This window comes from Salmo salar, chromosome 03 (genome assembly GCF_965601325.2).
Source record: "Salmo salar chromosome 03, fSalSal1, whole genome shotgun sequence".
NCBI classification, from domain to species: Eukaryota; Metazoa; Chordata; class Actinopteri; order Salmoniformes; family Salmonidae; genus Salmo; species Salmo salar.
In genome coordinates this window covers 96,080,521-96,098,287 of record NC_138293.1, presented here as the reverse complement: position 1 = coordinate 96,098,287, position 17,767 = coordinate 96,080,521, and the positions used below count along the sequence as shown (strand labels likewise).

General features: G+C 44.2%; 1 protein-coding gene across 1 annotated transcript in view; it reads left to right on the top strand.

The window, feature by feature from the left end:
- Positions 1-14,121, top strand: part of tbcd (tubulin-specific chaperone d) — a 96,318-nt gene extending 82,197 nt beyond the window's left edge. The window contains 7 exon segments of the mRNA NM_001140546.1: positions 8,780-8,901; positions 9,496-9,573; positions 10,044-10,133; positions 10,401-10,488; positions 11,842-11,951; positions 13,212-13,296; positions 13,784-14,121. Of these exon segments, the coding sequence (NP_001134018.1) occupies positions 8,780-8,901; positions 9,496-9,573; positions 10,044-10,133; positions 10,401-10,488; positions 11,842-11,951; positions 13,212-13,296; positions 13,784-13,798 (588 nt within the window). The 3' untranslated portion in view covers positions 13,799-14,121.
- Positions 14,122-17,767: the final 3,646 nt, after the last annotated feature.

The following is a 17,767-nucleotide window of genomic DNA, read 5'->3' as shown; positions in this document are numbered from 1 at the left end:
GCTCATGTGTCTGTGTCTGTCGTGTCTGTTGCTCTGTGCCTGTTACTCGTGTAGCTCTGTGTCTGTGGTGTCTGTAGCTCCTGTGGCTCTGTATTGTCTGTAGCTTTGTGTCTGTAGCACATGTAGCTCTGTGTCTGTAGCTTTGTGTCTGTAGTGTATGTGGCTCTGTGTCTGTAGCTTCTGTAACTCTTTTGTAACTCTGTGTCTAGCTATGTGCCTGTGTCTGTATTGTCTGTATCTCTGTGTCTGTAGATGTGTCAGTATCTCCTGTAGCTCTGTGTCTGTAGCGCTGTGTCTGTAGCTCTGTGTCTGTAGCTCCTGTAGCTATGTGTCTGTAGCTATGTGGCTGTAGCTCTGTGTCTGTAGCTATGTGGCTGTAGCTCTGTGTCTTTAGCTCCTGTAGCCATGTGTCTGTAGCCATGTGTCTGTAGCTCCTGTAGCCATGTGGCTGTAGCCATGTGTCTGTAGCAGTGGAGGCTCCTCAGAGTGAATTTCATACAAATACAAATTGTGAAATATAACAAAGTTATCCTTTTTCACATGTCACCAAATAATTGATTAAAACGGTTTTGCAATGAAGATGTACAGTAGTACCATGGTGTAGCCGGAGTGGTGAAAGCATAAGCTACAGCTAGCTAGCACTGCAGTGCATAACATGTGGTGAGTCGTGGACTCAAAGAGAGAGAAAGACAATAGTTCAACAGTTTTCAACAAATACTTTGTTAAAAGAAGGAGAAGCAAGAGTTTGTGAGATAGAGAGAGCTACTGTAGCTTTATTCCATATTTCTTTACTTACTTAGCTAGCTAATGTAGCTAGCTAGTTTAGCCTACTGAAACACCCGTCTCAAACAGAGAGGGATGCTATGTTAGCTAGCTGGCTATGGCTATCCAACACTGGAACTCTTCCAAGTCAAGGTAGCTTTTGGTTTTATTAATGTATTGCCAACAGGGCCTGTCTGTGTAACTGCTAAACTGCTTGCTGACTGTACACTGTACTGCATGATTGTAGCAGGTTCACTAACGGGTTAGTTCTAGTAGCCATGTTAACTATGACGTGACAACAATGTAGGCTGTGTGTAGCGGTTAGCGGTCATGATATGAAGGTTTGGCTTGGAAAGGTTTTTTCGCCAGGTCACAGACAGCTAATGTGTTGTGCACTGAAGTCCACAAGCGAAGGGAAAAGGTGAGAGGAGGAGAGCACGTAGATAGATGTGAGAAGGAATGTGTATATATACAATGAGCTGTTTGTATGTGGCTTGCTATGAAAGAAAACTGTGTTTGCGTGTGATCAGGGGTGTGTTCATTGCACCGATTCTGTTGAAAAACCGGGATAAACATACCTGAAATTGTCCAATAGAATCACTCGTTTGCAACTGTTGGACTAATGATTACACCCTAGATCAGCTAGATGCAGGCAAGAGTATGCAAGGCGGTATTGAATGTGTCACTGTCTGTCACCTGGATTCTGCTAAATTCACTCGACCTGTGTGCACCTACGTTGTAAACTTCCATTCATAGTCTAGGTTGTAGCAACTAGAGGTCGACCGATTAATTAGGGCTGTTTTCATAACAATCGGTAATCGGTATTTTTGGCCACCGATTTGCTTATTTATTTATTTTTTATTTTTTTTAGTTTTTTTTACACCTTTATTTAACTAGGCAAGTCAGATTAAGAACACATTCTTATTTTCGGGGGTTAACTGCCTTGTTCAGGGGGGATTTGTTTTTGCAACCTTCGGTTACTAGTCCAACGCTCTAACCACCTGCCTTACATTGCACTCCACGAGGAGCCTGCATGGCAGGCTGACTACCTGTTACGCGAGGGCAGCAAGAAGCCAAGGTAAGTTGCTAGCTAGCATTAAACTTATCTTATAAAAAACTATCAATCTTAACATAATCACTAGTTAACTACACATGGTTGATGATATTACTAGTTTATCTAACGTGTCCTGCGTTGCAAATAATCAATGCGGTGCCTGTTAATTTCTCATCGAATCACAGCCTACTTCGACAAACGGGTGTTGATTTAAGTGCATTTGCGAAAAAAGCACTGTCGTTGCACCAATGTACCAGACCATAAACATCAATGCCTTTCTTTAAAATCAATACACAAGTATATATTTTTAAACCTGCATATTTAGTTAATATTGCCTGCTAACATGAAATTGTGTCACATCTCTAGCGTTCATTGCATGCAGAGTCAGGGTATATGCAACAGTTTGGGCCGCTTGGCTCATTGCGAACTAATTTGCCAGAATGTTAAGTAATTATGACATAAAATTGAAGGTTGTGCAATGTAACAGGAATATTTAGACTTAGGGATGCCACCTGTTAGATAAAATACGGAATGGTTCCGTATTTCACTGAAAGAAAAAAACGTTTTGTTTTTGAGATGATAGTTTCCGGATTCGACCATATTAATGACCTAAGGCTCGTGTTTCTGTGTGTTTATTATATTATAATTAAGTCTATGATTTGATAGAGCAGTCTGACTGAGCGATGGTAGGCAGCAGCAGGCTCGTAAGCATTCATTCAAACAGCACTTTCGTGCGTTTTTCCAGCAGCCCTTCGCTGTGCTTCAAGCATTGCGCTGTTTATGACTTCAAGCCGGGTGGGTATAAATTGTGGAACGTTCCAACAGGAATCTGTTCCAAAAACTTCGTAAATAACAAGGTTGCCAAAAAACAACGCATACAAAGTTGTATAGCGGCAGAATAATATTCAATCATCACATTTTATCCGCCTATAGCCACCATCTGTGTCAGTTGTTATCTGTCTGTGGTTATCTGTCAATAGCCATCGTCTGTGGCTGTTGTTATCTGTCTGTGGTTATCTGTCCTGTGGCTACCCGTCTGTGGTTATGTCTGTGGTTATCCGTCTATAGCCACCAGTGGTCTATTTCATAGCGTTTTTCAATCATCACGTTTATTCCGAAAAATGTCTGTCCTCACTCTGGTTGCCTATGGACAAACATTAAGAATAAGCTACGTGGTGAGTTGATGCCTATTCGGCAGCTAGTTAGCTAGGTTTGTATGCATTGCTACTTTGTATGCATTTTTGGTTGGCAACATTTTACTTTACGTTTTTTGGAACAGATTCCTGTTGGAATGTTCCACAAATTATACCCACCCCTTCAAGCCTATCAACTCCCAAGATGAGGCTGGTGTAACCGATGTGAAATGGCTAGCTAGTTAGCGGGGTGCGCGCTAATAGTGTTTCAAACGTCACTCGCTCTGAGACTTGGAGTAGTTCTTCCCCTTGCTCTGCATGGGTAACGCTGCTTCGAGGGTGGCTGTTGTTGATGTGTTCCTGGTTCGAGCCCAGGTAGGAGCGAGGAGAGGGACGGAAGCTATACTGTTACACTGGCAATACCAAAGTGCCTATAAGAACATCCAATAGTCAAAGGTATATGAAATACAAACCGTATAGAGCGAAATAGTCCTATAATTCCTATAATAATTACAACCTAAAACTTCTTACCTGGGAATATTGAAGACTCATGTTAAAAGGAACCACCAGCTTTCATATGTTCTCATGTTCTGAGCAAGGAACTTAAACGTTAGCTTTCTTACATGGCACATATTGCACTTTTCCTTTCTTCTCCAACACTTTGTTTTTGCATTATTTAAACCAAATTTAACACGTTTCATAATTTATTTGAGGCTAAATTGATTTTATTGATGTATTATATTAAGTTAAAATAAGTGTTCATTCAGTATTGTTGTAATTGTCATTATTACAAATAAACAAATAATATATTTTTTTAATCGGCCGATTAATCGGTATCGGGTTTTTGGGGCCCTCCAATAATCGGCATCGGCGTTGAAAAATCATAATCGGTCGACCTCTAGTAGCAACCTCATGATGAGTACAGGGAAAATTCCAGTATCATGTAGTAGCCTAAACCTATTGATGTTACATTGAACTGGGTGAAAGGAATATGAATGACCGTCATCCAACATGCTGTAATAGAAATAAGGCCATGTTCATAAAAATAAAAAAAAATACTCTTAAACGGCACTGACCGCCACTGGTCTGTAGCTATCTGTCTGTAGCTACAGTATGTGTCTGTAGTCACAGTACGTGCCTGTGGTTATATGTCTGTGGCCACAGTATGTGTCTGTGGGTATACATCTGCGGCTACAGTGTGTGTCTGTACTTATGTGTCTGTGGCCACAGTATGTATCTGTAGTTGTCTGTCTGTAGCTACAGTATCTGTCTGTAGTTATGTGTCTGTGGCTACAGTATGTATCTGTAGTTGTCTGTCTGTAGCTACAGTATCTGTCTGTAGTTATGTCTATAGCCACTGTCTGTGTCTGTGGTTCTGTCTACAGCCACCGTCTGTGGCTGTTGTTATCCATCGGTGGTTATCCATCTATAGCCACAGCATGTGACTGTGGTTATCTGTCCATGACCACCACATTAGTCGGTTGTTATCTGTCTGTGGTTATCAGTCTATGACCACAGTCAGTGTCTGTTATCAGTCTGTGGTTTTCTGTCTATGGCCATCGCATGTGTCTGTTGTTATCCGTCGGTGGTTATCTGTCTATAGCCGCCATCTGTGTCTGTTGTTATCTGTCTGTGGGTGTCAGTCCATGGCCACCGTCCGTGTCTGTTATCTGTCTGTGGTTATCTGTCTATAGCCTCCGCATGTGTCTGCGGGTATCTGGCTGTGGTTATCTGTCTGTGGTTATCCGCCTATAGCCACCATCTGTGTCAGTTGTTATCTGTCTATGGTTATCTGTCTATAGCCACTGTCTGTGTCTGTTGTTATCTGTCTGTGGTTATCTGTCTTTAGCCGCCATCTTTGTCTGTTGGTATCGGTCCATGGCCGCTGTCCGTGTCTGTTATCTATCTATAGCCAACGTATGTGTCTGTGGTGATCTGTCTGTGGTTATCAGTTTATGGCCACCGTCTGTGGCTGTTGTTATCTGTCTGTGGTTATCTGTCTATGGCCACCGTCTGTGGCTGTTGTTATCTGTCTGTTGTTATCTGTCTGTGGTTATTTGTCTGTGGGTATCAGTCTATGGTCACAGTCTGTGCCTGTGGTTATCCGTCTGTGGTTATATGTCTGTGGTTATCCGTCTATAGCCACCACCTCCGTCTGTGGTTATCTGTCTGTGGGTATCAGTCCATGGCCACCGTCCGTGTCTGTTGTTATCTGTCTGTGGGTATATGTCTATAGCCACCGTATGTGTCTGTGGTTATCTGTCTGTGGTTATCCGTCAACAGCTACCGTCTGTGTCTGTTGTTATCTGTCTGTGGTTATCCACCTATAGCCACCATCAGTGTCTGTGGTTATCTGTCTATAGCCACAGCCTGTGTCTGTAGTTATGACTGTAGCTACAGTATCTCACTGTCTGCCCCAGTACCAGTACCAGTACCACACACCACTAGCCCTCACTGTGTCCATGGTACATCAACTGTGGTTCCCACACTGCTACAGTCCAAAGACTGCATGTTATTGCAAATGTGTTGTTGTCTCTGGAAAAGCACCTTAGTGAACCAGGGGTTTGACCACTGGTCTCTCCAGTGTGTGGGTCTAAAGGCCTGCAGAGGGGGCTGGTGCCCATCACACTGCTAATATTACACCACTGAGGACACCAGTACCTCTACTCTCATCTGTTCTATCAGTCTGTTTCTCAGGCACCAGGCATCAGCTTGACGCTCCTCTGGCCCACATCCACCTGGTTCCTGTAAACAACAAGCTAAAACCCAAAACAGAGATGGGAGTTCATCCAGAACAAATGGATCTGTGTTTAGTGATGTTGGCAGGACTGGTGTAGTTTTTCCTTTCTTTAAGGAAACCTCCTTTCCCATCTTAAACCATTCCTTTCTCTCTCTCTCTCTCTCTGTGTGTGTGTGTGTGTGTGTGTGTGTGTGTGTGTGTGTGTGTGTGTGTGTGTGTGTGTGTGTGTGTGTGTGTGTGTGTGTGTGTGTGTGTGTGTGTGTGTGTGTGTGTGTGTGTGTGTGTGTGTGTGTGTGGTGTGTGTGTGTGTGTGGATGAATTAAGGTTTTATATAAACCTTTGCCCTACTGATCCTACCACATAGATGCTGCTGCCCAGACGTTATATACATAGACTAGAAATCACTGGTCACTTTAATAATGGAACACTAGTCACTTTAATAATGGAACACTAGTCACTTTAATAATGGAACACTGGTCACTTTAATAATGGAACACTGGTCACTTTAATAATGGAACACTAGTCACTTTAATAATGGAACACTAGTCACTTTAATAATGGAACACTAGTCACTTTAATAATGGAACACTAGTCACTTTAATAATGGAACACCAGTCACTTTAATAATGGAATACCGGTCACTTTAATAATGGAACACCATTGGTCACTTTAATAATGGAACACCAGTCACTTTAATAATGGAACACCAGTCACTTTAATAATGTTTACATATTTTACATTACTCATCTCATATGTATATACTGTATTCTATACCATCTACTGTATCTCAGTCTATGCCACTCTGACATTGCTCGTCCATATATTTCTATATTCTTAATTCCATTCCTTTACTTTAGATTGTGTGTATTGTTAGATATTGCTCCACTGTTGGAGCTAGGAACACAAGCATTTAGCTACACCCTCAATAAGATCTGCTAAACACGTGTATGTGACAAATACCATTTGATTTGATTTGACCCTCCACCACTCCAGGCCGGCTCCCATCACTCTGCACGGCCCCGGCTCAGACAGGGGCTCTCAAACTGGGGGGGTCCAACCTCCAACTGCTGCTAGACCCAGTACCCTGGTTCCTCTCTCCCTCTCAGCCCTAGGCTTGTGTCCCAAACTGCTCCCTATTCCTTACACAGTGTACTACTGTTGACCAGGGCCCATAGAGGGTCACAAGTAGTGCTTTATAAAGGGAATAGCAAGGAATAGGTTTACAGGCATTGCTGACAGATGACTGCAGCTTTACTAACCTCACTACACCCATTAAAACATCACCTTATTGTTCTACATTCCCTCCACAAACACTGAGCTGGGTTCTAAATAACCCCAACCACCACCAATCATCATCAGTGTTGAGGGTGTCTCCCCAGGGACATTAGTCCCACCAGAGGGGTTGTCTTTCCCTAGCTGACTGGGGCTGAGAGGGAGAGAGACCAGGGACATTAGTCCCACCAGAGGGGTTGTCTTTCCCTAGCTGACTGGGGCTGAGAGGGAGAGAGACCAGGGACATTAGTCCCACCAGAGGGGTTGTCTTTCCCTAGCTGACTGGGGCTGAGAGGGAGAGAGACCAGGGACATTAGTCCCACCAGAGGGGTTGTCTTTCCCTAGCTGACTGGGGCTGAGAGGGAGAGAGACCAGGGATGTTCCTAATGCCATGTTAGCTGATCTGGCCTGGCCTGCTCCATGCTCTCTGTCTCTCTCTCTCTCTATATATGTTTCTCTGTGTTTCTCTCTCTCTCTCTCTGTGTTTCTCTCTCTGTCTCTCTGTGTTTCTCTGTCTGTCTCTCTGTGTTTCTCTCTCTGTCTCTCTGTGTTTCTCTCTCTGTCTCTCTGTGTTTCTCTGTCTGTCTCTCTGTGTTTCTCTCTCTGTCTCTCTGTGTTTCTCTCTCTGTCTCTCTGTGTTTCTCTCTCTGTCTCTCTGTGTTTCTCTCTCTGTCTCTCTGTGTTTCTCTCTCTGTCTCTCTGTGTCTCTCTGTCTCTCTCTCTCTCTCTCTCTCTCTCTCTCTCTCTCTCTCTCTCGATCTGTGACTTGGTAGGCTCTTGCTATAATCTGGATGGACTGGACTGGAGACACACAGCCACTTCTGAGGTAGCCAGAACTGTGTCCCTAGGCTGATCTGGAGTTGGTTCTCACACACAAGAGTCCAAAGTGATGAAGCATCCTGTTGGATCCTGGAAACTCTTTCTCACCGTCCTAGTCTCCTTTACCGCCTTTTCACATTTGTGTTGCTATATTTCATAAACCATTTCCTGTGAGACTCCCCTCTCCCACTGCTTAGTCCAACTCTCTTCTCTCATACCCCTGAAAGACCACCATGTCATCACTACAGACATTTCTAACTGCCAGTGTAGAAAAGACAGAATTCCTCTCTTCTCCAGCGGGTGTTGATGCTGTTGTAGCTATGTGAACGATGAGCAGCTTTCAATAGCCTTCAGTGTATCACTCAATTTCACCATGTCATCACTATGTGAGGGAAGTGATGCCAGGAAATCAGAGTGTGCGTCCCAAAATAGGACCCCTTTCCCTATGGGCCCTGGTCAAAAGTAGTGCACTATGTAGGAAATGGAGTGTCATTTGGTACACAGAGAGATGAGCTGTTTAGATTTAATGTTGCACAATGTGGCTTCTCCCACGGTCATTCCAGACTTACACAATGGAGTGGTAATATCCTATTTTATAGTTTTATTGTTCTGGTCTGGATCTCTACTGATCTGTTACAGTCCTCTGACTGATATTACTACACACTGATGTCTATCTATCAGTCCTCTGACTGATGTTACTACACACTGATGTCTATCTATCAGTCCTCTGTCTGATATTACTACACACTGATGTCTATCAGTCCTCTGTCTGATGTTACTACACACTGATGTCTGTCAGCCATGCTGAACCCCCCACACACACCCTCTTTCCCTCCCTCCTTCTCTCTCTACATCCCCCTTCCCTCTCTACATCCCTCTCTCTCTCTCCCTCTCTCCCTCCCTCCTTGTCTCTCTACATCCCTCTCTCTCTCTCCCTCCCTCCTTGTCTCTCTACATCCCTCTCTCTCTCTCCCTCCCTCCTTGTCTCTCCGTCTCCAGGTGCGTTTCTCCTCCCAGTCTCTGTTTGACCACCTGATGTTGATTCAGCAGGACCCAGCAGCTCTGGGACAGTTTAGTGATGCACTGCTGCGCGTCTTCAGAGACAACCTGAGAAATGACAGGTACGCACACACACACACACACACACACACACACACACACACACACACACACACACACACAACACACACACTCTTCTCTCTTTCAGTTTTACAGTCATGTGGGATATTTAAATTGATAGTTCTCTCTAGTGTCAATCTCAATTAAACTAACCTGGTAAACTACATACAAAATAAAACTAGTGGTAAACTGTGTGTAATGTGTTTAATGTGTGTCTGTCCTGTGTGTAATGTGTGTCTGTCCTGTGTGTCTGTCCTGTGTGTAATGTGTGTCTGTCCTGTGTGTAATGTGTGTCTGTCCTGTGTGTAATGTGTGTCTGTCCTGTGTCTAATGTGTGTCTGTCCTGTGGGTAATGTGTGTCTGTCCTGTGGGTAATGTGTGTCTGTCCTGTGGGTAATGTGTGTCTGTCCTGTGGGTAATGTGTGTCTGTCCTGTGGGTAATGTGTGTCTGTCCTGTGGGTAATGTGTGTCTGTCCTGTGGGTAATGTGTGTCTGTCCTGTGTGTAATGTGTGTCTGTAATGTGTGTAATGTGTATCTGTAATGTGTGTCTGTAATGTGTGTCTGTAATGTGTGTCTGTCCTGTGTGTCTGTGTAGGGTGTCTATCCCCTTCCTGAAGATGCTGGACCAGATGCTGGCTAGAGCCTGCTTTGACACCTTCACTACAGACCAGGAGTGAGTAGTGTTCATGTTATATACCATTGTTCTACTGATGCCTGTTAGGTAGGACTCAGTACTACTTCCTTATCTCTCAGAAACAGCAGAAACAGGATATATAGAAGAGTTATTGTGTTGTATATGTAGAATACATGAAGATATGTAATATAGTGTCTGATTGAATGAATAGAAGCTTCGCTAATCTGTTATTTTCTCTCTCTGCTCTCCGCTCTCTTTCTCTCGCCTCTATCCTCTCTCCTCTATTCTCTCTCTTTTTCTCTCTCTCTATGCTCTCTGTCTCTCCTCTGTCTCTGTCTGTCTGTCTGTCTGTCTGTCTGTCTGTCTGTCTGTCTGTCTGTCTGTCTGTCTGTCTGTCTGTCTGTCTGTCTGTCTGTCTGTCTGTCTGTCTATCCTCTCTCTCTCTCTTTCTCACTCTTTCTCTCTCTCTCTCTCTCTCTCTCTCTCTCTCTCCCTCTCTCTCCCTGTAGTCATCAGTTCTGTGTGGACCTGTTGTCTCTCTGTAAGGAAGAGATTAAGAAATCCAAGGACACTCAGAAGCTCCGCTCCGCTATCGCTGTGTGAGTGGGGTTTCTTCTAACAGACACACACACACACACACACACAACACACACACACACACACACACACACACACACACACACACACACACACACACACACACACACACACACACACACAGACACGACACTCATACTCCAAATACATCTCCACTGCATCTCACTTCTGATACAGTGTTAAAACATTTAGTCATAACACACAACCTGATATACACACTCTGCCCCTTGACCTCTCACCCTAACCCTACTCTCTCTCCCCTCCTGTAGGTTCTGTGGTCTGATCCAGTTCCAGGGAGAGGTCCGTAAGAAGGTTCTGTTTCAGCTGCTGCTGCTCCTCTGTCACCCCTTCCCTGTGGTGAGTTAGCTCGCTCTCTCTGCACCTCTCTCTCTTTCTCTGCCTGTCTCTCATCTATCTCTCTCTCGCTCTCTCTCTCTCTCGCTCTCGCTCTCTCTCTCTCTCTCTCTCTCTCTCTCTCTCGCTCTCGCTCTCGCTCTCTCTCGCGCTCTCTCTCGCGCTCTCTCTCTCTCTCTTTCTCTCTCTCAATTTCAATGTATGGGGTTTTATTGGCATGGGAAACATATGTTAACATTGCCAAAGCAAGTGAAATGAATCATAGACAAAAGTGAAATAAACAATAAAAATGAACAGTAAACATTACACTCCAGTTCCAAAAGAATAAAGACATTTCAAACGTCTTTATACAGTGTTGTAATGATGTGCAAATAGTTAAAGTACAAAAACTGGTTGCCCTTTTCTTGTGGCAACAGGTCACAAATCTTGCTGCTGTGATGGCACACTGTGGTATTTCACCCAATAGATCACTTCCTTTTAGGTGGTTGTAGAATTTAGCGGGTATCGGCCTAATTCTGCTCTGCATGCATTATTTGGTGTTTTACGTTGTACACTGAGGATATTTTTGCAGAATTTTTCATGTAGTCTCAATTTGGTGTTTGTCCCATTTTGTGAATTCTTGGTTGGTGAGCGGACCCCAGACCTCACAACCATAAAGGGCAATGGGTTCTATAACTGATTCAAGTATTTTTAGCCAGATCCTAATTTGTATGTCGAATTTTATGTTCCCTTTGATGGCGTAGAAGACCCTTCTTGCCTTGTTTCTCGTTCACAGCTTTGTGGAAGTTACCTGTGGCACAATTTGTATTTGTGTTCCTGGCGACTGGACCTTTTTTGGAACACCACTATTTTGTCTTACTGAGATTTACTGTCAGGGCCCTGACAGAATCTGTGCAGAAGATCTAGGTGCTGCTGTAGGCCCTCCTTGGTTGAGGAAAGATGCACCAGATCATCAGCAAACAGACATTTGACTTCAGATTCTAGAAGGGTGAGGCCGGGTGCTGCAGACTGTTCTAGTACCCTCGCCAATTAGTTTATATTTATGTTGAAGAAGGTGGGGCTTAAGCTGCATCCCTGTCTCACCCCACGGCCCTGTGGAAAGAAATGTGTGTGTTTTTTGCCATAGTGAAGGCATAGACTCATGTTTTCTGGGTCTATGTTTTTGGTTGGATAGGTTTCTCAATTTCTTTCGTAGGTTTTTGCGTTCTTCATCAAACCATTCGTCATTGTTGTTAATTTTCTAAGGTCTTCTGCTTGACATGTTTAGATTTGATAGGGAAGCTAGGGAAGACCACAGCCAGCCAGGTGTAACTCTTTCTTTCTTTCTTTTTTCTTTCTTTCTCTCTCTCTGTACAGATCAGGAAGACCACAGCCAGCCAGGTGTACGAGATGCTGCTGACCTACGATGATGTCATCGACCCTGATGTGATGGATGATGTCATGACGTCGCTGAGTGACACCAACTGGTCAGTGAAATCAGAGACAGGAACTCAATTAGTCCGTAGCGCTGCGTTGCGATTCTCCCCCCTTCCCCAGGTGTGCATGTGCACACTCCCGGTCATTAAGTTAACAATGGTGTAAGCCCCTCTCAATCCTATGCTTTTAAATGCCGGAGAGGGACTGTACAAATGCACACTTTAGGAAAAGTGTGGAGAATTGGGATGCAGACCTTGGAACAGATCTTTGGGTGCAGGGTTTTAAGGACAGACCCTGGAACAGGTCTTTGGGTGCAGGGTTTTAAGGACAGACCTTGGAACAGGTCTTTGGGTGCAGGGTTTTAAGGACAGACCTTGGAACAGGTCTTTGAGTGCAGGGTTTCAAGGACAGACCTTGGAGCAGGTCTTTGAGTGCAGGGTTTCAAGGACAGACCTTGGAACATGTCTTTGAGTGCAGGGTTTTAAGGACAGACCCTGGAACAGGTCTTTGAGTGCAGGGTTTTAAGGACAGACCTTGGAGCAGGTCTTTGAGTGCAGGGTTTAAAGGTCATGAACTAGAAAAGGTTTTAACAAGAGATGAGCAGTGGACAGACAGACTATTTTATCTCCTGCTGGGACTGCTGCTAATTTATTAAACTACTAAAGACCATTTCCAGAGAATGAGGCTTTTCCCTTTTCTACTAACTGCTCATTGGTCACAGTGTTTTCTAGAGGAGTCAGTCCTACTGTAGGGTCAGTCCAACTGTAGGGTCAGGCCTGCTCAGTCCTACTGTAGGGTCAGTCCTACTGTAGGGTCAGGACTGCTCAGTCCTACTGTAGGGTCAGTCCTACTGTAGGGTCAGGCCTGCTCAGTCCTACTGTAGGGTCAGTCCTACTATAGGGTCAGGCCTGCTCAGTCCTACTGTAGGGTCAGTCCTACTATAGGGTCAGGCCTGCTCAGTCCTACTGTAGGGTCAGTCCTACTATAGGGTCAGGCCTGCTCAGTCCTACTGTAGGGTCAGTCCTACTGTAGGGTCAGGCCTGCTCAGTCCTACTGTAGGGTCAGTCCTACTGTAGGCTCAGGCCTGCTCAGTCCTACTGTAGGGTCAGTCCTACTGTAGGCTCAGTCCTACTGTAGGCTCAGGCCTGCTCAGTCCTACTGTAGGCTCAGGCCTGCTCAGTCCTACTGTAGGCTCAGGCCTGCTCAGTCCTACTGTAGGCTCAGGCCTGCTCAGTCCTACTGTAGGGTCGGTCTGTCGTCTTCATGTTGTCTTCACATTATGTTGTCCTCTCTGTATCCTCTGGTTTTAGGGAGGAGGATGTCGTCACGGTGAGGACCCACAGAAACCAGCTCTGTGATTGGCTAGGAGTACAGAAGCCCCAGCTCGTTGCCACGGTAACCATTTTGAGAACTGCTAATCAAAAATGTTGGTGTATTTTTGCATGTGGATGGATGAATTAATCAATGATTGAATACTTTATTAGTCTAAAGGAAATAGATGTTTGGCCCTTATGTCGTAAGTCAGGTGCTGTTGCAGGTTGCAGAATAGCAGCCCATTCATATCAGGGTTGTAATATAAAGAGGGCTGTCTGTTTGTTAGTGAGGTTGACGATTCCTTATTAGACCCAGATGTTTGCCTTTCCTCTGCCTGCCAAACCTTGATTCACTTTACTGTGTAATTAGTCGAGAACGAGGTCTGCTCCGATAAGAGAGAACCTTTCAAAGATATGACCTTCAACTATTTATCAGAGTAAGGACTTGATTTAGTTTGTCTATGAAAAGAAACGACAATATTATCCACTTTTAGCTCCTTGACACGTGATTAACTTCAATATTGTACTTATTCTCCTTTTTCTTTTTTGTACGATGTTTTCTTCCATAGGGTCCTGTCCAGTAGGCGGCGGGAAACTATTCTCAGTAGGAACTGTAGCACAAGATCCTTCAGGATGGCATTCTGTGTGACACATCACAAAGTACAGCTGCACTTCTAAAAGGTCACAGCCTTCAGTGATGTTCCAAGACCCACACACTTTGCTACAGTACATTCTAATTGGTATGCTAGTATGGTCATGGAATGGATAGTAGTCTGGGTCCATTTGGGATTGAGCATTCCTCATCCGTCTGTCTGTCTTTCTGTGTCGTGTCTTTGAATGAGGATGTGGACTGCAAAAGTAAAAAATAGAACAAAAACAATCTGTCAATAAACAAACAGAAACCGTATCATGATTTTCCCGTTTCCAATTTATTCACTTTTTTTAGAGAGGAGAAGATTGAGAAACACTGTCATGACAGACTCAATACTCATCATTGATTAGGAAAAATGAGTTCAGTGATTATTAAACCGTTTTCTCCTAGTAAGGGCAGTGTGTGTGCTTGTGTCTAGGAGGAATGAAGGAGAGAGAGGAGAGAGACCAGGAATATAGGATGAGGAATGAAGGAGAGAGAGGAGAGAGACCAGGAATATAGGATGAGGAATGAAGGAGAGAGAGGAGGGAGACCAGGAATATAGGACGAGGAATGAAGGAGAGAGAGGAGGGAGACCAGGAATATAGGACGAGGAATGAAGGAGAGAGAGGAGAGAGACCAGGAATATAGGACGAGGAATGAAGGAGAGAGAGGAGAGAGACCAGGAATATAGGACGAGGAATGAAGGAGAGAGAGGAGGGAGACCAGGAATATAGGACGAGGAATGAAGGAGAGAGAGGAGGGAGACCAGGAATATAGGACGAGGAATGAAGGAGAGAGAGGAGAGAGACCAGGAATATAGGACGAGGAATGAAGGAGAGAGAGGAGGGAGACCAGGAATATAGGACGAGGAATGAAGGAGAGAGAGGAGGGAGACCAGGAATATAGGACGAGGAATGAAGGAGAGAGAGGAGAGAGACCAGGAATATAGGACGAGGAATGAAGGAGAGAGAGGAGGGAGACCAGGAATATAGGACGAGGAATGAAGGAGAGAGAGGAGGGAGACCAGGAATATAGGACGAGGAATGAAGGAGAGAGAGGAGAGAGACCAGGAATATAGGACGAGGAATGAAGGAGAGAGAGGAGGGAGACCAGGAATATAGGACGAGGAATGGATGAGAGAGACCAGGAATATAGGATGAGGAATGGAGAGAGGAGTGAGACTAGGACTATAGGACGAGGAATGAAGGAGGGAGACCAGGAATATAGGATGAGGAATGAATGATGAGGAATGAAGGAGAGAGAGGGAGAACAAGAATATAGGATGAGGAAGGGAGAGAGGAGGGAGACCAGTGTCGTGTCTTCGGCTATGCCGGATTAAGTGATATGACATGCTTTCTATAAAATAATTTCTCTGTAATTAATATTACCTGATTAAGCTAATCAGGTAAATAATTAATTAGAAAGTCGGGGCACCACGAAAGAATGTTTATAGAGCTGTTATCTTCCGAATAAACTCTTAAAGACCTGGTAATCTTTTACGTCAGTAGCAGTCAATATGTAATCCTCACCTTATTTAGTCTCATCTGAAAGTTGTAAATTCTTGGTTATCTTCACGAACAAGTTGAATCAGCAATACAAAATTTGGTTTAATTATTTATTTACTAAATATCTAACTAATCACACAGAATTACATATACACAGAATGAATCATACATTAATGGACCTGGTGAACGGAGCCAATATAGCGGCTGGTTACACAAAGAAACGGGGGAGGGGGGTTTGAGTGAAAGAGCGGGAACACTGAGGAACAAAGGGAGAATGCAATAAATATTTACTCTGAGCTGCGCTTCGGTAGATTGGTCGTCGATGGAAGGCCGGTTTGTCCAGCATGGATCTCTGGTGGTAGAATGGGTACTTGGTATTACCGTCGTCGTGTGGTAGAACAGGTACTCTGTCCATCCTCTCCTAGCCCACGTCTACAGTTGCTGCGCTAACGCGACGGCTAGGAGGTATCACTTCTTTAGTGAATAAGAGTTCAAAGTTCATATCAAGTTGCCATACTTTAAGCTCATGCTATATTCTGGCTGGTAAAGTCGAAATTCATCCTTCCGGCGTGTAGGTCGTCACCTTCACATTGATATTCAATGCTAATTTCGTTAGATTCTTGCTGAGGTTGGCTTCGTTCTGTAGGTGGTCTTTGTCCTTCCTTGGAACAGCTTATTATCTGAGCCCTTTTAACCTGTTTGGGATAGGGGGCAGTATTTTCACTGACGGATAAAAAACGTACCCGATTTAATCTGGTTACTACTCTTGCCCAGAAACTAGAATATGCATATAATTAGTAGATTTGGATAGAAAACACTCTCTAAAGTTTCTAAAACTGTTTGAATGGTGTCTGTGAGTATAACAGAACTCATATGGCAGGCCAAAACCTGAGAAGATTCCATGCAGGAAGTGCCCCGCCTGACAATTTGTTGTCCTTCTGTTGCATCTCTATCGACATTACAGCATCTGTGCTGTTACGTGACACTTTCTAAGGCTTCCATTGGCTCTCTAAAGCGTTCAGAAAGCGTAATGACGTGTCTCCTGTCTCTGGGCAAAGTACAGCAGCAGAGTTTGTAAGCGGTCAGCCTGGGGACAGTGAGACTGAGCTGCGCGTTCACGAGACTTCTCAATTTTTTTATTTGTCTTTGAATGAATACAACGTTGTCCGGTTGGAATATTATCGCTATTTTACGAGAAAAATAGCATAAAAATTGATTTTAAACAGCGTTTGACATGCTTCTAAGTACGGTAATGGAATATTTTGAATTTTTTTGTCACGAAATGCGCTCGCGCGTTACTCTTCGGATAGTGACCTGAACAAAACGGAGGTATTTGGATGTAACTATGGATTATTTGGAACCAAAACAACATTTGTTGTTGAAGTAGAAGTCCTGGGAGTGCATTCTGACGAAAAACAGCAAAGGTAATCAAATTTTTCTAATAGTAATTCTGAGTTTAGGTTGCCCCAAACTTGGAGGGTGTCAAATTAGCTAGCCTGTGATGGCCGAGCTATGTACTCAGAATATTGCAAAATGTGCTTTTGCCGAAAAGCTATTTTAAAATCTGTAGAGTCAAGAGAGAGGGAAGGGAGAAAGGTATTTATGGGGGGGTCATAAACCTCACCCACAGGCCAACGTCATGACACCAGGAATATAGGACGAGGAATGAATGAGAGAGAGGAGGGAGAACAAGAATATATGACAAGGAATGAAGGAGAGAGAGTAGATCCTAATAAAAAGAGACAGTCTTTCAGCAGCCTTGCATTTCTGAGATAGCAGGGTGAGAGGGAATTTGCCCGTCAGCACATTTGATAGTGAGAATCTCTTCTCCCCCCCCCCATCCCTTCTCTCCCACCCTGTCCCCTCTCTTCTGACATGCTACACATTCCGTAGTAGAGCAGTGATAATACCCCTTAAATACCCATTAAATCTGTACCTTATGTCATCCAATCTGAGCATGGCCAGCTGTAGACATGGAAGAGTTTTCCCTCTGTGCTTCTAGTTTCAACTGACAGGGACATGGAGGAGTTTTCCCTCTGTGCTTCTAGTTTCAACTGACAGGGACATGGAGGAGTTTTCCCTCTGTGCTTCTAGTTTCAACTGACAGGGACATGGAAGAGCATGTGCACCACTAGCAAACGCAACAGCAGTTACTTGTTGTGACAGGCTGCTCGTTGTTGTTTTTCCCAGGTTATCCATCCATCAACAAATCAGGCTGTGTTGTAGTGTGTGAAAGTCATTTAGAGGAGGGGGGTGAGTGCCTTTGACATTCATTCAGTCCATATCTTGTATCTGCTGTGTTTTTGTCATTCAGTATCTAGTTACTTGTCGTGACAGGCTGCTAGTTGTTGTGTCTTTGAACGCTGTCTGTCCTTGTACGTAGCAATACAACAAACAGAATGTTCAGTGTTGAC